Source organism: Merops nubicus, unplaced genomic scaffold (assembly GCF_000691845.1).
Source record: "Merops nubicus isolate BGI_N331 unplaced genomic scaffold, ASM69184v1 scaffold9734, whole genome shotgun sequence".
Classification (NCBI taxonomy): Eukaryota; Metazoa; Chordata; class Aves; order Coraciiformes; family Meropidae; genus Merops; species Merops nubicus.
Genome location: NW_008602493.1, coordinates 17957 through 38561, shown reverse-complemented (window position 1 = coordinate 38561; position 20605 = coordinate 17957). Strand labels below are relative to the sequence as shown.

The 20605-nt window shown below is 38.9% G+C and overlaps 1 protein-coding gene across 1 annotated transcript in view; it reads right to left on the bottom strand.

Annotated features, from left to right (window-relative positions):
- Positions 1 to 20605, bottom strand: part of IARS (isoleucyl-tRNA synthetase) — a gene marked incomplete at its 5' end in the record, with an annotated part of 57901 nt that overhangs the window by 20824 nt on the left and 16472 nt on the right. Inside the window, 7 exons of the mRNA XM_008938395.1 lie at positions 3019 to 3140; positions 3476 to 3553; positions 3927 to 4018; positions 7268 to 7388; positions 10287 to 10434; positions 14733 to 14816; positions 15483 to 15569. Of these exons, the coding sequence (XP_008936643.1) occupies positions 3019 to 3140; positions 3476 to 3553; positions 3927 to 4018; positions 7268 to 7388; positions 10287 to 10434; positions 14733 to 14816; positions 15483 to 15569 (732 nt within the window). The remainder of the gene's footprint in view (positions 1 to 3018; positions 3141 to 3475; positions 3554 to 3926; positions 4019 to 7267; positions 7389 to 10286; positions 10435 to 14732; positions 14817 to 15482; positions 15570 to 20605) is intronic.

Genomic DNA, 20605 nt, shown 5'->3' with positions numbered 1-20605 from the left:
TCTTCTCTCTTTGTGTAGAGGAAGATGTGGAAATAACTTGCTGAAAATAAAAATCAGAGCTATTTTTATAAGCATCTTTAGTTAGTGCCTCACAAGATGAAGATGATGGATTCGAGTCATACTACCTATTCTATTAATATCCAATAAAAAATACTATTTACATTCACAATTTCATAAGAAGATAACAGATATGAATAGGATACTTATAAAAAAAATGAAATACCTATAATGCAACCAACTCACTGGATCTCAATTTATAATGTTTCCCAGGAATTCTACATATTTTAGTTTGCTGTCTTAGAGCCTTGTTATCTTTCCATCATTTTAACACCCTTGCACTTTGAAGCAAGGCAGGATTGTTGGTTTCTTTATATTTTTTTCCCCCTCTTTTTTTGTTGTTGTTGTGTTGTTGCTTTTTGGGTTGTTTTGGGGCTTTTTTTGCTGGGGGTAGGGGTGAGGGGGTGGGGGTTATTGGCTTGTTTCATATTTTTTTGAGTAAGCTGACATTCACATCTTGTTTCAAATGTACTAGTGTCCAACAGTTCTGAAAATGTGTTTTTCTTGGTTTCTTGAGTAGATGCATAAATTGAGCAGCTCCTTTAAAACTGCAGAAGTATCACATCAAGGCCAGAGAAACTGGTCCAAAATAGAGTTGTGAATAAAATGAACAAAGCTGCTTGCTGTAATATAAGCTGCAAAAGCACTGGGATGAAAACCATGCAGGCAGTAAGGATTGTCCACAAAACCAGGACTGCCAACACAAAAATTAAAAGTGAAATATCCCCATCTTCTGCACTAGGGCTTTGATGAAAACATTGCTACCCCTTTTGAAGCTTTTGTTCCTCCAAAAGCTAGTCTCCAGGATGGTCCTGCAGAAACTTGGAGAGATGTAAATTGTGAGATAGGTTCTTATATTGTAATGCAGCAGTGTGTCAATGTTACTTGCCATTACTTAACAAAATTGTGGAGCCACAAAATAAGAGCACTCTTCACAGATGCCATACACATCCAGAAAATCTAATGCAGCCAACCTCTTCAGGCACTAAGCAACCAAGTAGTACCTCAGTGTCATTTGTACCACAGGTATTAAGTCAAGTTCAGCTGTGAAAGTGTCCAAGTCCCTTAGGTTTATCTATCAGTGTGATGGGTATGTACAAGGTACTGTTTTCTTAATGGCATAAAAAAAGGTCTCTTATTTTTAGCTGACAATACAGTTCTTAAGCAGCTATCAGAATATATTGCAAGAAAAATGTAACCATGTGCTTAGCAACTCAGGGTGAAACTCTAAAACTTCAACAATTTAGTCCAGAAAACATGTCTTTTTATCTGAAAAAGGGAAGAATTGATATATAAAGGATCCAGGAAATTACACGAACTAGTAGCAGACAGAAATTCAAACAAAGTCCAAGAGAAAGAGGAAAGCCATGCAAGCCACTCAAATACATCCTGTGTTTGCATGATGCAGCAGCAAGTCAGCACTGACAGGAATAAAGAGTTACTAAGCCACTTTTCAACGCTCACACTGAACCCATGCCCAAACTGCAAATATCTCCCCACCCTTCCACCACTCCATTCTGCGGGAGCTCAGAACCATTCCTGGCAGCTCACTGACAAGTTCTGTATCCTTTGACTACAGATTCTTTACAGCACTTTCCCAAGGATCAGAAAATTGGCACCGTCAATATGTCAATCTCCAACTCCTTGTTGCATTAACTCTCACTATTAAAGCTGTCAGAAAGAACATACACCCTCCTCAAAGGACATAGCATCTGTAAAGGAAACACCATTACTAGAAGGTTTCAATTATTGAACTGGCACGTAAACTATCAAGGTCAGCTGCCTTGTCCTTGAGGGTTTTCAAACTGCATTGCACTGGAAATGGGAAGTTTGTGTCACTAACTTCATCTGCTAACACACCACCAAGGAACTAATGAGCAACTGATTACTGTAATACAAACATGTCCCTCAAAAAAAATCCCTGGATTTGGAGGAAAAAAAAAACCCAAACAACAAAACACACACACAAAAAAAACTCCAAAAAAAAACAACCAACCAAAACCAACCAAAAAAACCCACCACTTCAGTCATCAAGTTCTGCCGGGGTTGAGATACTACTGATAACCCAGAGCCTATCTCCAGTACAACCATCACAGACCCAAACCTTTTTGAGACATGCTGACACTTAACAATAAAACCTCACCCAGCAGCATCCAGAGAAACAACCTGTCCAGAAAGCTCTCCCATGTGATGTATGCTCTTAAAAGGAAGCCGCAAGCTCTGGACAATGCTCTAAATTCTTGATCTGAAGCCAAAAGGACTCACTTGGTTGGCTCCTTATGTGCTCCACACAAAACCATGACTCTAATCCACATGGGGTCTGGGATCAGTACTCACTAAGAAAGGCCTCAAGGTGGGGCAAAATGTAGGGCGCACAAGAAAGTTTTATAATCCTCTTGGGTGATTCATAGGTAGGCATTATAGCTTCTAGTCAGCACATCTTGAAGAGTTAAGAGGACATCCCTTGCCCATCATAAGAAAACATGAAACGTGAACATGCACTCCTCCTAATTGTTTTCCTTCCTATCCACAATCCTTTAACCCAGCACAAATCTACACAAATGTGGAGGGAAAATTCCCAGCTAACACTGAGTGTGGAGTATGAAGTATTCTGCCAGTGAAATGTTCTCCTACAGCAAAGAGACTTCCATTAATCAGAGATTAATCAATACTTAAACACTTTTTGCTTATAGAAAAGAATGTTAACTATCATCATAAAATTCTTCCCAAGGCAAAGGAATATTCACATTATTAAAGCAGCTTGTTCCTTGTTACGCAAAATACTTTTAAACTTTTAAAATAAGGGAAGGAGCACTCTTCTGTGAAAAACAATTTAAAAAAAAAAAAACAAAAAAAAACACCAAAACAATCAATCCACCAAAAACCAACAAACCTCCCAAAAACCACCCACAGCCCAACCAAACCCAAGCCCCGTTTTGCTGCAGAAGAGCTGTCTCTTACCTCACTTGGGGAAGCATGAGGTAGTGGATGCTTTCAGTATTCTTTTCCTGAACTGAGGCTGGATCAATAAGTGTCTTCAGATTCTGGTACATCAGCTCAGTGATAAATGGAGTATATGGTGCCTGTAACATTGCAACCAATCAGCATCCTCTCTCTATTGTTTGTACATTATGAATTGGTAATACTTATGAATTACATAAGGACAGCTCAGCAAAAACAGAGCTCATACAGTATCTTCAATGCAGAAGTGTGACAGTATTCAAACTGCAGACTGAAATAAACGGTGAATTTGCTACTACTTGTTCACATGGTGCTTTGGGGCATCAAGTAAGAAATCAGGTCTCTTGATTAGTCTCTAACCCTAGTTACTACAGTCAGTTTAGACACAAAGATGTGTGCTTATAGATAAACTGCACTGAAAATGTCAAGTAGTTACAGTGGGCTGTGCTTCCCTTACCATAAGTCTGCACATGGAGAATAAAACACTAAACAAGGTTTCCAAGGCCATAATGCAGTCTTCAGTCCCATCCTCGCCCTATTGGAAGAATTCACCGAGGAAAAAAAAACAAACAATAACTGCAATTTTACAATCAGTAAGTGCACTACTTAAAATTTTTAAATTCCCTATATTAATGCAATAAACTAGTTTGCTAAAGTATTCATTTTACTCAGTCAAATCCAGCAAATGGAACAGTAGCTGGGCATTTTGGTTGGTTGGTTTTCTTCATAAAAGAAAGGGGAAAAAAAAAAAAAAAAAAATGTTAACTTCTCATTCCCCCTCTCAGGTACATGCTGATTCAGTTTAAAATGCAGCATACAGTTTTTGTGTAACACCATGGAGCTGCCATCCTTTAAGTCAACAGACTACTAGGGTCTTGTTTGCAGTAAATACTGCAGTCAATACCTACCTTTAGTCTCCTGCGATTCATCCTAACATACCAGTTGGTGAGAATATCAACAAACTTCACTAATCGAGGGACTACTGTGTACAGCCTGTAAGCTAGAAGGAAAAACATTTACTGTTGTTAATATTTGCCCTCTGCATTGAGCTCTTCACTTAGGAAAACTCAGTGTCATTTGTAGCTCTGGTGTTAAACACAGAGCTCAAGCAGCAGCACGTATATCAGGAAGATCCAGAAAGTGATTAGACACACTGTTATGTTAAAAGCGTGTTCTGAAATCACACATGTCATCAATTCTCCTGCTTCAAGACAAACACATCTACCACCAAATTGCTTCCCTAATCCCACTCAAGCATGCATTATGGAAGCCTTATGCTTTTATCTGAATCATAAAGAGGATAGTGGATCAGAGACCATTAATCACCAAGGATTTGGTAAATCCTAGATTTGTGCATGCTTTAAATACAGCCAAGTCACTGAAAGTTTAACAGAAAATACTGTGAAGTCATACAATAAAATGTGACTAATTACAGCCAACACTTTCTATTTTGTTTACCAGATTTAAAATGAGACACCCGCTCCAATCAATTCTCCCTGAATTAACTGCTATTTTAAATTATTTTTCTAAGTAACACAGGAGGCTAGAAGAATGTAGAGCAACAGCAAGCCTGACGAGGTAAGAAGATAAACAGAGTTGTATTTTCAAGTTCTGTGGAACTTAAAAGCATGGAGGTCTGCCAGCACGCTAAAGAAGGTGATCACAAGCATCACTATGCAACGGGGAAAACAATTTCAGTTGTTCATGAGTGATGGACCTTAAAGAAGGGATGGACCTTAAATAGGACTCCCGTTTTCTAAGGAATACTTTTATATAACTAACTTCTCTAGCAGCAAAGAGCTTTTTGATCTCTATTATGAATCAGTTTCATTAATCAAGCAGCTACTGAATTAAAATGGATCTTTGCTTTAAAAGCTCCACCACACTTTTCATCGCGTTTTCTGAAACAGAAGTGTTTTTAAGGCAGAGTACTGGCATTTAAACCTAAAAAGGAAATGCTCAGAAGGTTCAGGCCATGGTGGGGAAGACATTATTTATGTCGGAATTTAAATCTGTAAAAAATTCCCAGACTTTCTTCTAGCTGTGCGTTATCTGCTTAGGAGAATGGTTAGAAACAAACAAAACCCCCCAAAAATCCCACCCTTTGGGGATAGTACACACATATGCAGGCGTGCACCAGCCACACACACGCACCGCCCACGCGCACCACCCACGCACACACCACCCGCACACTTCAGCCATCAGGAAATAAGTTATTCTGTAAAATAATTTCTTGTATCAGGCATTTAAGTAGGGGATAAAGAACGCAAATAAGGCTGATGGCTTTTAAATACAGAATTTTAACCTACCCTTAAAATACAAAGGATTCTTTGCCTTATCGCTTTCCATAATACATTCCCAGTACCTTACCACTTACCCTATTTACTAAAGGACGCAAATCCCAGAAGTTTCCATCATAAAAAATGAGGCTTAATGGAGAAACTACACTACTATTCAGTAGCTAATCTTAGAATCACTTTGTCTGGAAAAGACCACTGTATACAAATTTATTGCATCTCATTAATACCTGACTGAATTCAGAGTTTATGCAGAAAGATACACTGAAAATTCATGTTCATTAATCATCTTCCAAATGAGATGTGTCACTCACTTGCTGAGCACATCACGTTATCTTCGTCTAACACAAGCCAACACGAGCTAATACCAACACCGCACTCTGGGAAGTCTTTACAATTGTCATTTTCCAACAGGAATTTTCTTCTCCTGCTTGGATCTTCTTGCTTTGTGAAGACATCAGCTGACACAGCCCTTTTATGAGATTCATTGTCCTCTTGGAAATCCAGAGCAGAGAATTCCAGTTTCTACTCCCATGTTAATCTTCTCACAAATACTACTTCTGCTTAAACCATGCACTGATCCAAGATCCTAGGTACACATTCACAAATTCATTTTCCACTGTCCCTCCTAGAATTTTCCTCTTCACATGTAGCACAAACTTTCAAAGGCTCCGTCTATTTCTGTTTGGCAACGCATGAAGCTCAACACATGCCACCACCATATTTTAAGGACAAAACTTCTAGGAAGAAGACACATTTTCATCAAGAACAAACAGCTGTTATCGGCGTCCTGGTTTTGGTAGCTTGAGGATTCCTTCTTTCTTTAATGGAATGTTCTTAGATGACCTCGCCTGAATTTTGTTATTTCCAAAGTGACCTGCGTTATCTACTGTAGCAGGACAAACTCAACTTGCTTGTCTTGGTGAGGGTGAAGATCATACCAGTCTGAGAGCTGGGGAACATGAGAGATGACTGAAGCAGAAGAGGACTGTCCTGTGTCCTCATGAACTCAAATCTGGCATTTAGCTGCCTCCCCATTATGTATTACCCCACTAATATCTTCCTTCCCCAAGCACAACTGTGGAAGGCTTCTAAAAATTCTTCTGAGGCAACTTAAGATCATAGGCATAGGAAGCAGTGGTGGTTTATTCATGAACATGAACCACAAAGTCAAAAGCCACCTTCTTCCCAATATTTGGGTTTCTAGTGCCCTTAAAGGCATCAAAACATTTTCAAATCCTGTTGTGACTTTATCTGCAAGTTTGTAAGCTTACTGGATCAGACCAGCTTCTTCAGGGAGCTCTTGCAGCGCCTTCTCTTTGAGATTAATATAATCTTAAAATAATATGAGTATTGAGAGGTATGGGATGATGAAAAAGACAACATGCAGGAAGGAAAAACAGGAAAGTCTCTTCTTACAGCTATGAAATATCCTAATGCTGTTCCATTCTGCTGCACACACTCCCAATAGGATTACAAAGAAACCCTCTCCATGGAACCACGCAGAGGAAAATTTATTGCCCATGCTCATGTACCTCTCAAAATTATTTCACTTAGCTGAATTGGGCACTGCCTATTTTATCCTTTTTTTTTTCCAGGTTCCTCAAATTCTAATTGGCTTCTTTCACTGCTGTCTTTCAGTTACCACTGTAATACCATTAATTGCTCCAAGATGATGTTACAGCAGCAAGCTACAGCACTGAGCTCAGAGGAATAGCCATGACACAAAAGCCTCACCAACTTCTTGAAACCTCATGAACAAGGATACTAAAACCTGTACCAACACCCCTTAAAGCACCATTCCATGTTGTTACGGTAGCTGGTTAAATATTTCCTACCTTTAGACTGAAATGTGAGTCTCATGTGGAATCTGGAAATTTCTGGATGAAATGGCTAGTTCTTGAATCAAAAATTAAACACCCCCACATACACAGCCGACCAAACGTGCATACCTGCCATTTCAGCTTTGAAGAACTGAATGAGTGATTGGGTGAAAGAAAGAATCCATTTATCCATGATGTTATTGCTCTCCTTAACTGTGTTCTCATTGTAAAGGAATTCTCTTCCCTCATCCTGTCATCAACATACAAGCACAAAACACATTTTTAAGTCATAAGGGTATATATTCAAATCTCTATATCGAACCACCTGTCAGCCACTAATATATTGTCACGTTCCCTGTGTTGCACTGATTTCCTAAGAGAGAACATTAAATTCCAGGAACATGTACATAAGAGGAACAGCCAAGGAAAACCTGACTCCCACTGCTGCTGATTTCACCACACCACACCCAAGGAGGCCAGTTCTTTGGATCTGTTAAGCCAGATCAGAAGCGGTACAGCACACAACGGTATGCGCCCGTTCCTTCCCTGTTTGCCATCTAAGTCTCTTGAACTTACACAGCTCCTTCATCTAGGAGGAGCTGAAGCACTTACAAAAAATGTACCATGAAGATGAATTCTATTTGGAGAAAGGAATCTATAAACAGTATCATTTTAAGAGCACGTGACAGTTGTAACAGATTAAAACACAGAAGAATGTAACAACCTGAAAAAGCTGGGGGAATTTTTTAGACATCCAACACACGTTTTGTGCATTCTGTGGCTTTCCAGAATACTGATACTTGCACCCACCTAAGAAATTCATAATCCTTTGCTGAATTTGTAAGGCACTGAAAGTCAGAACACTTGTTGGTGCCTACAGTCTGGCTCCTGTCCACATGGACGTTCTTTTGAGTGGTTGAAAACAGGGCTTTTGGTAAGGTTGGTTTGTTTTGGGTTTTTTGTTTGTTTTGTTTTTTTTTTTTCACATTTACAAACAGTGTCTAACATCTGGTTTTAAAAGTCTTTGGACTTTTCCTTCCCTGAGGGTCTAGATTAAAAACAAACAAACAAACAAACAAACTAAAACACACACCTGTCTGGATTATTCAGCCAAGCACTTATGCATCCTCTTGCACTGCATACAGGAGAAGATTTTTAGGAAAGAAATGCATCTGCACACGCAGAAGTGCATCAACCCCAGCATGAGCTCCGCAATCATTTAACCAACTACAATGGCCACGCTAATTACAGCAAGCATGAAATTATTATTAGACTTCACTGGGATTGTGGTTTCTCTCTTGCAGGATGCAGAAAACAATGAAAAAGTTGTTTAAGCTGGTGTGTGAAATCTAATTGAAGCACCGTCACCCCCAACAGGACATTCTTTTGCCTAATATGGTGCATGGGAATGGCTTCACTATCTTTTTAGAAAGAAAAATTACATCTGCTGAATTATCAAAATTATCTGCTTAAGCACCTGGATTTGCCACAGGGGTCTTCCATCCCCAGTTTGGCTGATCTTGCAAGATTTAACAGAATCACAGCAAAAAGCTGCAAAGCACACTTCAGATAATTCAGAGGTCAAACAAGAAAAACTGAAGTATGTTTTTGGGTCAATGCCTAAGTTTGTCTGATGAATGCTGCCTAGGGATCTTAAGGAAAGATCTGTTAAACATTAGGATCTGATGTTACCAGATTTTCTTCCCAAAAGGGCTTGTTGAAAAGACCAAACAATTTATTTAAGTCAGCTATTTACTGTACTATTTATTGAAGCCAGCTGCCTTTATGGAAGCTCTCCATGGTGATTACACTGCTACTGTAATTTCATATGTAGTACAAGATTTGAACTCTTTTCCTTAGTTCCCACTCTCCCATAAAAAGTCTGTATTAACAAGCGGTAACTTTCTATCATTAATCTCAGCTGAAAGATTAAAATTGGTTTCAACAGAACTATACAACATACACATGAAATCTTAAATTTAAATGAAAAATTACAGCAAGGTAGATACTTGAATCTTGCTTTCATTCTGAAAGCAGAAGCTGCTGTCACTCGTTCAGCTTTTTTAGTAGACTTCAAAGGTAATCTGCACATCTACAGCATTATTGCTTCCATGATTTTCCTTTCCATTCTATTTCTTTTTTTCTAAATTGTATTTAAATTTAACTCAGAGTAAAAAAAAAAAAATGAACTGTCACGTTACAGAAGGTAATCTTCTAGCCACAGCTAACGTATTCAGTATCAAGTATTCCCAAGTTACATTTTTATGCAGATTCATAATTAAAGTTACAGTACATGAGTTAGCTCAAGAAATTGTCCCAGCAGCCACTACTGAAAATAATTTTCTTTTCATTACTTCTTTGCTGTTCTATTTGCGTTAAATCTGCCTGCTATTAAAGCAGTGTTCCCAGTGCAGAGAAACTTACAGTCCAGGTGCCATCCTGACCATCCTCCCTGCGATGCAGCCATGCCTGACTACATGGTAGTGTGGGTAACAGCAAAGCAAAAGCAGCAGCAGCACTCAGGGCAGCATCACTGACATCGGCTCCCTCCAAGCTACTGCACAAACACTGGTAAGACAACCACCAGACAACCAACAAGGCTTAGGATGGACATTTCAGAAGGACTCCCTCAAGGACATGTGGTACCTGGCTTTTAACTGGTGTTCCCAGTAAGGTGTCAAGCAGCAGCAGAAAACTGCTTAGTATTTATTAATCCCACAGACTCAAAGTCCCTGTCTTGTTCTCTAATTTTAAGAGTATGAATGCCATGGTATCATATTTATCTCAAATAAAAAGGAATGAAGAGCACCCAAGTCTGAGAAATGACAGCTGTTAGGTCTTGACAGTCCCCTACCTTCCACTCCTCCTTTCTGTATAATAATAAGCTTGGTCAAGAAGAGAAAGATGCAGGGTGATTATAGCTTTAAAAAAAGAGAGCCAATAACACAGAAATTAACATTAAGTATATACAATTGATCTAACTTTGAAGTCAGCCTTGCTTTGAACAAGGAGGTAAAGATCAGATGACCCCCAGCATCAGAGTCCAGTCCCTTTCCAACCTCAATTTCTCTACGATGGCAATGCGCTCAGAGCAGAAAAAGCACAAAGCCCTCTCTGCTTTGCTCTGCCGTGCTCGAGGGATCTGTACCTTGTGCTGCAGGATCTGAACATTCTGCACAAGAAAGCGATATGCATTGTACCAGGGCAGGAAAACATCCTTCAGGATATCCCTTACGCCTTCCTCCTTAAATCTCAGATTTTCTGCTCTTACCACAGGTGAATTGATCAGGTATAACCTGCAAAATAAGAACACAATATTTAGAACTGCATATACTGATAGAAATTAGCTTACAGTAAACCCTAGAGAGCTGCAAGAGAAAGACAGAATACTGCATATGGAATTTGATTTGGGCCCATTGCAAATACAGGGCTAGGGAGCCAGGCAACGCCAGCAAAACAAAGTAAAAGAGCAGAAATTAGAAATTAATATTTTCAAGCAAGACAGCCCCCAAAGAGGACACAGGGTGTGCCTCCTACCAACACTGATGTGCCTCAGCTCCAGAAACAGCTCCGCAAGAGCCAAGCAGAGGACGCTGACTGTTTAGATCAGAAGCAGCCACTCACAGAGTCACGCCCACCTCGGCCAGCGGGGTTCATCTCCACAAAGAAACCCCCCCTGTCTGAGGAGATCCTGCTCAGGTGAGTGTCCCTCAAGCTTATTTCAGAGAAATGGACATGTTCCCCCAGCTTCCTCGCTGGCTGCAAGTTCACAAAAAATCATCTTCGTACTTTATCCCATCTTCTTTCCTAAACAAATACTCTGTCTATAGAGATAAACTAGTATCTATCAAGTTAACTCAAAAATAAACCAGGTCTTACTCAGATACCAAAAAAAACCTTGAATATAAACTTGATTTAGATACACTTGATTTAATTTCCCAAATACGAAAAAAAAAACAATCATTTTTTTAAATTTTAAAGACCTTGGCATTTCCCAATAGAAATTTATTGACTCATTTTATCAGCTTTTAAAATCATGATTCTAAACTAATATATCTTTACAGGCACTTCCTTTAGGAGGGTTTAAAATCTTAATGGCGAAATGGGTATTTGCAATACTGTATTGAAAAATAAAGGCATATTTAAACATGCTATCTGAATTCAAATTCTAAATTTACAAAAGTATAGAACAATTAAGCAGGGTAATGAACTAGGAAGTCCTTAAATCAAGCTAGAAATGTTAAGTGCATGTTTAAACCCGCCTTCCCATCACAATTATTTATGTGCTTAATCTATATTTCAGAACTCAAACATATCTTTACTCCAAATACAAGAGCTAGTCCAGCCCTAGAGTACAGCAGGATGCTCCAGGCCTTTTACTAGTTTGGGACTTAACTAGACCAATGCCCACTTCCAACTACCTCCCCTGCTTTTCTCCCAAGGAGGCAGCAACACAAACTTATCACAGCCATGAAAGATCCACTAAATTGCGCCTTCGCTGCAGCATTTTCAGCACAATCTATCAGAATTCTTCTTAAAACTGCTCTTAGCCTGAGAAATTAAAGAAAATGTAGCTTTCTAAGGCTACAGTTCTATGTTGGTATGGGTTTTGTTTTGTTTTTATTTTATTTCTTTTAACACAGCAGCCCTACACCACCTTACAACATGTAAAAGAATAGTCAGTACCTGAATTATTCCAATGCAATGACACATCTATTATATGGAAAGAGAAATAAGGCACCTGATAAAGGAAGAGTTCTACTAACTTAGGTTTTATTTTCTGCCCAATGGATAGTATCACTAGGTGTAACTTTCTCAAATAAGCCACCGTTATCAATTTTTCTAACAACGTATGAGAAATGATAAAGTGCTCTCCTTTTCATCTCTCTAAAACTGTAGTCTCGGGTGTCGTGTTATTTCTTCTGCATTTTAAGAAAAGCTTGAGAGGAAAAATCTAACACATTGCTTCTACAACAATACTTACCTCAGGACACATGAAAGCAAAGGGCTTGTAAATATTAAGACCAGCAAATTCTCCTTCTGACACACTTCAACTTTGACAGCTATCCAAGCCAAGTCATAGGTGCTAGGACTATTGAAATATAACTGGTTTTGACAATTCTTACAGATTTCACACAGGATTCAAGTTTCGGGAGGTTTGAAGTTGGGCTCTTAAATTCATTGTGCTGTTATTTCTTCTCTTTACCCTTTCCCTTCAATTCCATATTAATTTAAACAACTTGATATCTATATTTTCTGTTGATCTATTTATCAAGCTACTGCCGAGAATGCTTCAAAGAGATTGTTTTAAAAAAAAAAAAAAAAAAACCAAATTTATATATATGTACTGCAAAAGCTAAAGTAACTCTGCAGGGAAACAGTGCCAAGGAAAAAAACTCAGTTGTAGTTTTTGCTATAAACAGAACACATCAAGTGCTTCAGTGAGTAAGTGGAGACAAGTGAATGGCAGAGCTCCTTCCACACATGAACCTAGTCTGCAATACCTTTTACTCCCTATGTGGGTGTATGTATAAATAAATGTGGCATTAAAGAATGAGCACACAGGCAGAGAAATGAAATAGCTTTTGAGAAATAGAAAACCCCATGAATAATGGAAGTGTAACTTCTGGTGTTTTGATATTTTATTTGATTAAAAAAGGAAGGTGTTTTTTTTTTTTAACATCACCTCCGATTTTAAATCTTCAACATGAGTAACTCCAACCCTTTTCATTCATGTTGTTCCAGCTACCAATCCACTGATATTCTGCTAACACTCATTACTAGGACAGAACAATCTTGATTAAATGTAGGAAACCCACTCAACTCTCTGTTGTACACATATAAAAGATAATTTATTAGGTCTTTTAAATGCTAAAGCTTGACACAATAAGGATACACAATAACATCTCTGTGTTTTTAAATTATCTAGAGCAAGCAACAACCACCTTTCTCAAATAAACAAACCCTAAAGAGCACTAACCACGTGGTCATTCAGCCCCACCGTTACCATGTAGTTGTAACACACTGTTCAAGGTGGGACAGTTTAAGGTTTTATCATATATAGCAAGAGTTATAGGGCTCTTGAGAAATAAGTGGCATACTCTTGCAGTTAGTAAAATGTCTTTATTGTACCTTTACCTCTAGGGTACCACCTTCTGCATGTATTTAGCACAACGAGCCATAGTAGCAGGTGTCTGCATAATTAGCTTTATACATTAGTATCATTTTAATGAAACACTTGAACTGTGTTTAATCTCTGTTTGACCAAGCCAATTTATATATACAAACATTAGGCTGCTCTACTTCTGCTTCTCTTGTTTCACTGCTATTAGGTACATACTGTATATTTACATCAACACAAAATAAATGCTTTCCTCTTTACCAAATGTAAACCAGTACAGGTTGGGGGCTGACCTGCTGGAGAGCAGTGTAGGGGAAAGGGACCTGGGGGTCCTGGTAGACAGCAGGATGACCATGAGCCAGCAATGTGCCCTAGTGGCCAAGAAGGCCAACGGCATCCTGGGGTGCATTAGAAAGGGTGTGGTTAGTCGGTCAAGAGAGGTTCTCCTCCCCCTCTATTCTGCATTGGTGAGGCCGCATCTGGAGTATTGTGTCCAGTTCTGGGCCCCTCAGTTTAGGAAGGACAGGGAACTGCTGGAGAGAGTCCAGCGTAGGGCTACAAAGATGATTAAGGGAGTGGAGCATCTCCCTTATGAGGAAAGGCTGAGGGAGCTGGGTCTCTTTACCCTGGAGAAAAGGAGACTGAGGGGCGACCTCATCAATGTTTACAAATATGTAAAGGGTGAGTGTCAGGAAGATGGGATTAAGCTTTTTTCAGTGATGACCTATGATAGGACAAGGGGTAATGGGTGCAAATTGGAGAATAGGAGGTTCAAGGTGAGTATCAGGAAAAATTTTTTTCCTGTGAGGGTGCCGGAGCACTGGAACAGGCTGCCCAGAGAGGTTGTGGAGTCTCCTTCACTGGAGTCATTCAAAACCCGCCTGGACGCCTTCCTGTGTGATGTACTCTAGGTGGTCCTGCTCTGGCAGGGGGGTTGGACTAGATGATCTTTCAAGGTCCCTTCCAACCCCTATGATTCTATGATTCTATGAAATGTATCGTGTGAGCAGCAAACAAACATTTCTGTACACTATGCAGTAAACCTTCCCTAAAATACTGATTTTGCAGTAAACCAGTAGTATTGTTCTCCATGATTTTATTCACATTTTCACTGGGTCAACTCAGACTATTAGCTGCCATAGCAGGCAGCACTGGCTCGAGTGGGAGCGCTCTGTACAGACTGGACATACATTTTCTGACAAAAGGCCTCCAGTCAGCACACCAGCTTTGGTTCTTACCAGCCTTAAGGGAGCTAACAGAAGGGTATAGAGAGTCCAGGTGCTGTAACTACCACCAGTTCTTTTTTGTCATCCACTCTTTCAGCTATTTGCCTGCCACAGCTGTCTAAAAGTTTCTAAAATTAACTTTCTTCCTCCTGTTAAGCATCAGAAACCCATAAGCAACCCTGCTGGTACGAGTCTGCTATGAAAAGAAAGCTAATAGATCAGATTACATTAATCAAAGAAATCCTACCTTAGTGCATCAGCTCCGTAACTATTTACAATAGCCATTGGATCAGGATAATTCTTCTTCCTTTTGCTCATTTTTTGGCCATCGCTAGAAAATATTAGAATGTAGGCATAAATTCTCAGAATCCTTGTAATACATGGATAAAGACAAAAGACCTTTCAAATCCAGCTTCATCTTTCTGTCCTATTATGTTCTTGGTAGCACAGACGTAACTACATTTTAGCATATCATTTCACTATGACAGTTGAACCCACAAGAGCAACTAAATTCAAAAAAATTTAAAATGCAACAACCCAAGAAACTCCCAAGTCACAAATCTGACTCTTCTCCCAAAGCTGAGGGAAGATACACTTGTTTTGAATCAATTCCTCCAGCCTGCTGGCAAAGTTCTATTTGAAAATAAAGGGAAACAACTATAATTAACTTATTTGAAATTACATCTAAAATGACACTTATAATCCCCTTTGCTTTGCATAACAGGTGCCATTTATTTCCTATTCTGACTTGTTACTCATTTTCTCTCTCCCTATAGGAAGGACTAATCCTGTTGGAAAGAACCTAGTGCAACTGATAGCTGGGATGTGTAAAACTCACGCTCTCAGGTGACTCTTACTTCCTGCAACACTGATACCTCCCTGACAAGTTTTAACAGCTCCAAAGTCCATTTCAGACTTAATTTACAATTCACAGGGACTACCTGAAATATTCTTTGACTAAAAGTCTGTTCAGGAAAGAACTGGCTGACATACCAACCTGGCAAGAACGAGGCCATTTACTATTACGTTCTTGAAAGGAGGCCTTCCAAAAAGAGCAGTGGACAGCACCAGCAAAGTGTAGAACCTGAAAAAAGAGACAACATAAAAGTGACTTTCTTAATATGCCAGGCTAAAGTCTGCATGTCCTTCTTTACAAAGGCAATTTTTCATTATGTTGTTTTACTCCAGCAAAGTTTAAATTTAAGTTTGTAGAACATTTATGTGGTGAAGACTCTGAAGAGTAGCCCATTGTAAACAGACCTTTTCCCTCTTTGGAGCATATTGTGCTGCTTGCTTATCTGTGACCTACTAGTCCAAGAAGGTTGGAAAACTGTAATTAAAAAATTGTAGCATTTTCCCCTTTAATACAGAATAGAGAATTCTATCCCTAAACAAGCTCTCTGTTTGCCCACTGTAAACCTCTGAACCCAGGATCAGTCAGGGACAGACACAGCAGACAAGACTGGCACGCCTTTTTTTTTTTTTTTTTTTTTTTCCCCCCCATGTGTGCATTCTTCAGCCTAGCAGAAGAGTTACTGCTGGGAACATAAAAGCAAGTTTGCAAAAGTGAGCAGCCTCCTTCCCATCAAGCAAAGTCAGCTGGTTAAATTAACCATACTAGAAAAGACGAGAATGTAGGTGGTCCCCACAACAAAGGGCAGTGGGGGGTGTCCCCCCCTCCATTTGATGTGTTTACCATGATTCTGTAAACTATCTGGACACTTCAGAAATCATTGCTGGAGCAAGCACAAGTACAATATTTCAAAACATGATTATATGTGAGAAATTAAGTGGAGGTGCAAGATGATGTGATAATTTCATACTCAGGAGTGAGAACCTTCACCAAAGCTCATCTATGAGCTTCTGCAACCGCACTGCTGGTGACGACTTTTAAGACAATAATTGGAAGGTGGGCCACAGCCTTGCTGGTTAAAAACGAGTGTCACACTGATGATTGCTTAGCAACCTTAAACCAGCAGATGATTCTAAAAAAGCTGATTGATTTAGAGTAAGGCACAGGAGGTTACGGCTCAGAGCTATGTATCTGTATGAAGATGTAGTAGAGAAATGCTTAGGGGGGTGGAACTGGTGGAACACCACCTGTATATTCTGAAGTAGGTTTTGTCAAGAAACTGGCTATAATCGCAAAATCAATCTTCTGACACTTGAGGGTGCAAAGCCCTGTAAAGATTGCTGTGTGCACTACTGCATTTATTAAGTGGTTTACAAGACAACTCTGATGCTTCCTTCTCAGAGAAGCTTTTAACTCTCAAAATCACTTCAATTCCCACTGCAGGATACACATTCTTTTTATTAAGTTACATTGAAACTTAATGAATTTTAACCAAAACTCCTTCACCTACGCACAAACGCAGGCATTCAAAATCTCAGTCTTCATTTTTAACCTTCTTATGAGAACCTCTAAACACAAATATCTGAGCATTTGCGCCCATGATCGACACCTCAAGCCTACAAGACAAGTTCATTACAGACACAGCATTACGTCCTTAGTACTTAGTATGAAGGTACCTCGCTGACAAACTCCCATCACTTTCTTCAAACCGGTCCCAAATTGACAAAGCAGAACCATCCAGAAGAGATTTCAATTCTGTTTGTATTAGGAAATCGTACAAACCAACTGTGGGCACTGAAAAAAAATACATCCAAGAACTTCTAACAAATTTTGTTATTTGCGTTGTCCAACCCAATGAGCCTCAAAAATGAGGCACCGAGGCTGGTGACTGTGTCGGGAAATCCTTCGATCCACTGGTTTACACAAAATTCTGACATAATTCTTCTGATTCTTCCTTTTTTTAAAAAAATCCATTTCATTCATTCTGAATATTTTAAAGGAATGTCTCTCTGCACTGGATTTTTGAAATGTCCACTGGTTTCTCACAACTTATCTCTGCTGCTTCATCTTCCATTCACCAAATCTCAGCCTGCTTCCAGTTCTGTCCTTGCAGAAATATAGTTGTCAGCCAAAACAATAGGAAAAAAACACCTTACCACTACTGAGACTGACACCCACATCTTTGCTCTTCTTCCCTCCTCTTCCACTCCCCTCAAAGTGTACGTCCTCATTTTCTCCTTTCCTGAACAATTTTGGATAAATTCATTTGGTTCATGACAAAAACCTTCAGATGAGAATTCCCTGCAGGCCACTACACTCTGACCCTGGCTATAAATCTTGTTGCATCTGCCTGTCTACAATCAGAGACAAAGCCTTTCCTACTAATGTGTCCAGACTGTCAGTCTTGCAACCCAATTACTGTAAGATTTTTTTTTTTCCTCTGGCCTTAACAAGTACAATTGAGCTCTTACTCATATGCATGCAAAAAGTAATCAAAAAGATAACCCTCCTAGCTCATCACCTTGATCACATTAATTTTCCCCTTGTCTCCCTTGACTTTCTCCCCTTCTACATTCAGTGGAGCAAAAGCCAGCAGACCTCCACCTCCTGAGCCTTTCACCACCTATCAGTCCTCACTAGTCAGCCGCAGTCTCTGACCTTATACAAAACGAATCTTCACTTTGAATCTCAGCACTTAATACAGAACACTTCAAATAAGAATCACATGCTATGCTCCTGACACTTCACAACTCACCAGCTTGTTGTTCACTTAGGCTTATTATGGCACAGAGCTCTCACAGCGTAGCAGAAAGGTATTTGTGTCATACCTTCAAAATATCCTTTTTTCCAAGAATTTGGAAAAGGTAACTAAAAGCCTAACAGTTTTAGAATGAGAACTCTTCTTAAGAACAGCATGAGACAGCTTTTTCGTTTACCAAAAAACCTACCACCTTACATATTAATTCCTTCTTTTTCTCCAAAACAGAAGTGCTCCTTTGCAAGCCACAGAAGACTAGCTGGTATCAAAGCACCAGCTCATTAACAGACACAAGCACCCTGGGAAAGGTGTAAACATCATGTATTGAGGCAAATGCTTTGATATTCCAAGATTAAACAGACTTGGGTATGGTGAAGACTTAGAGTAACTTCTGCTGATGTTTAAACCAAAAAGCAATCTACTCCAGATTGTCATGTGAAAGTCTCCACTGGCATACCGCCTACAGTACAGGACACAAGTGTGTGGGCTCACACCAAAACGCAACCAGAGTCACCACTGGCACTAGCATCAGCTTGGACTTCCCCTGTTATTTTTCCAGGGCAAATTTGCAGTTGAATTTTTTGAGACCATTCAGTTCAACCTACTAAAGAAAGCAAAAGAGGTCACACAAGGTACATTTACTATTTAAAAGAGAAAATAATGTCATAAACCTGAAACATGAGAGTTAGCAGATCTGGATGCTGCACTGCGTTCAAGTTTAGATTAGTATCCTACTATAAAACAGCTAATCTGTGTAAAAACTACAAATGGTTACTTTAACGGCACTACAGAGCTTCTCTGAAAGCTGAGATCAGCCTCATCTTTTCATCTGTCATGTCTCCCACACATGCTCCTAAGGAGAGCACTAAAAGAAACACTGCAGTAAGTGTACAACATGTTAAGCCACAGTGACATCCCAATCTCAAATAGCTCAACCCCAAAACCTAAGATTTATCATTCCTCCTATATTTTTACTGGAGTTGTAACTATCAGGAATAGATTTTGGATCCACATAAAAACCCTGAAACATTTTAAATTGTGTTGAACTTTTACAATCCAGTAGCTCCCTTGCACAGCATAAGAGTGATCACGTTGTCAAATTTCCTAAATTTGTTTTAATTTTTTGGCATCTAAATTAAAACAAATGTCCTTTTATCTTTATGAAATGTAGCAGGGAGAAAATCAGTTTCTGACCATGCCTTTTACATGCCTTTATTACATATCCTTTTATTCGCTTCTTTTCAAAAAAAAAAAAAAAAAAAGCACATTTTCCCCCCAGACAGAAAGAAAATAACAAAAGAGGGAAAACTAAGGTTTTTATTCTCTTTTAATGAGCATAATGAACAATGGTGCAGAAAGACTAACATATGTAATCACTAGTATTACAACTTTTCAAGCTATTTTTCTCCATTCCTTCTTCATTCTGCACTAGCCTTTTTCTCCCAGATAAACCCCATCACTTTTCCTCAAGATGAAATGGGTATCCTTTAAATATAATACAGTATATAACATTCCATTTTATATGTAATATTTCCTAAATTACCATTCATCGAATTAACAGTGCTGTATCCAGATACTACATGCAAAGAAAACATGTAAAGAAAAAGTAAATGAAATGTAGGGCTCACTGGAAATACTGGATCCCACACTGTGTGAAGAGCAGCAAGCAGAAAACAATGACCTTGCAAATACAGTCAGTATGTCCCTCTGCTTCTGGGTTTCATGCTACTCAACAGTTCGTAGTTGTACACCAACACCCAAGATGCACCATGACTGTGATATACAACCATGGAGAGCACAGACTTAAGGATGATGGCCTACCAAAAACTAGGAGGAGAGAGAAAGAGAGGGAGAGAGAAAGAAAGGTGCCAACTATGCTCCAGAGGTATTTATTTTACTTTAATAACTCAAGTTACTGGATGAAAGAGTTATGCTTGTACACACTCAAATGCATTAACCTGGACAACACAAAAATTCATCTTAAAAATCTGTCAGTATTCGCAGCCAACCTCAAACTTCAAAAATAGGATAAACACTTAAACACTAAAACTAAAACTGTATGTATGCATACATGCATGAGAACATTACCCAGAGAAAATCTGAAAAAAACTGTCATGAGTAGTTGAAAAGCATTTATGCAGAGAGGAATCAAATAGGCAGATGAAGTTTACAGTTAGAAAATTTGATTCTTGTGAGCTGTAAGATCTTAACAACTTATGGGGTTTTTTTCTTCACTCATAAACCAAACATTCACATTCAATCTAGGGGGCAAAAATTACTAGCATAATTACTATACGTTGGTTTGAAAACTTTAAAACATTGACTTCTACTTCAAGTGACTTAATTGCTGTTCTGTTTCTAGTAACTAAACTCAAGTCCTATGATGTAATGGTTTGAAAACAAACCAGCGAGAGACTCCAAGTCAGAAATACAATTTAATAAGAAAAAAAAAAAAAAAAAAAAAAAAAAAAAAAAAAAAAAAAAAAAAAAACCACAAACCGTGCGCAAA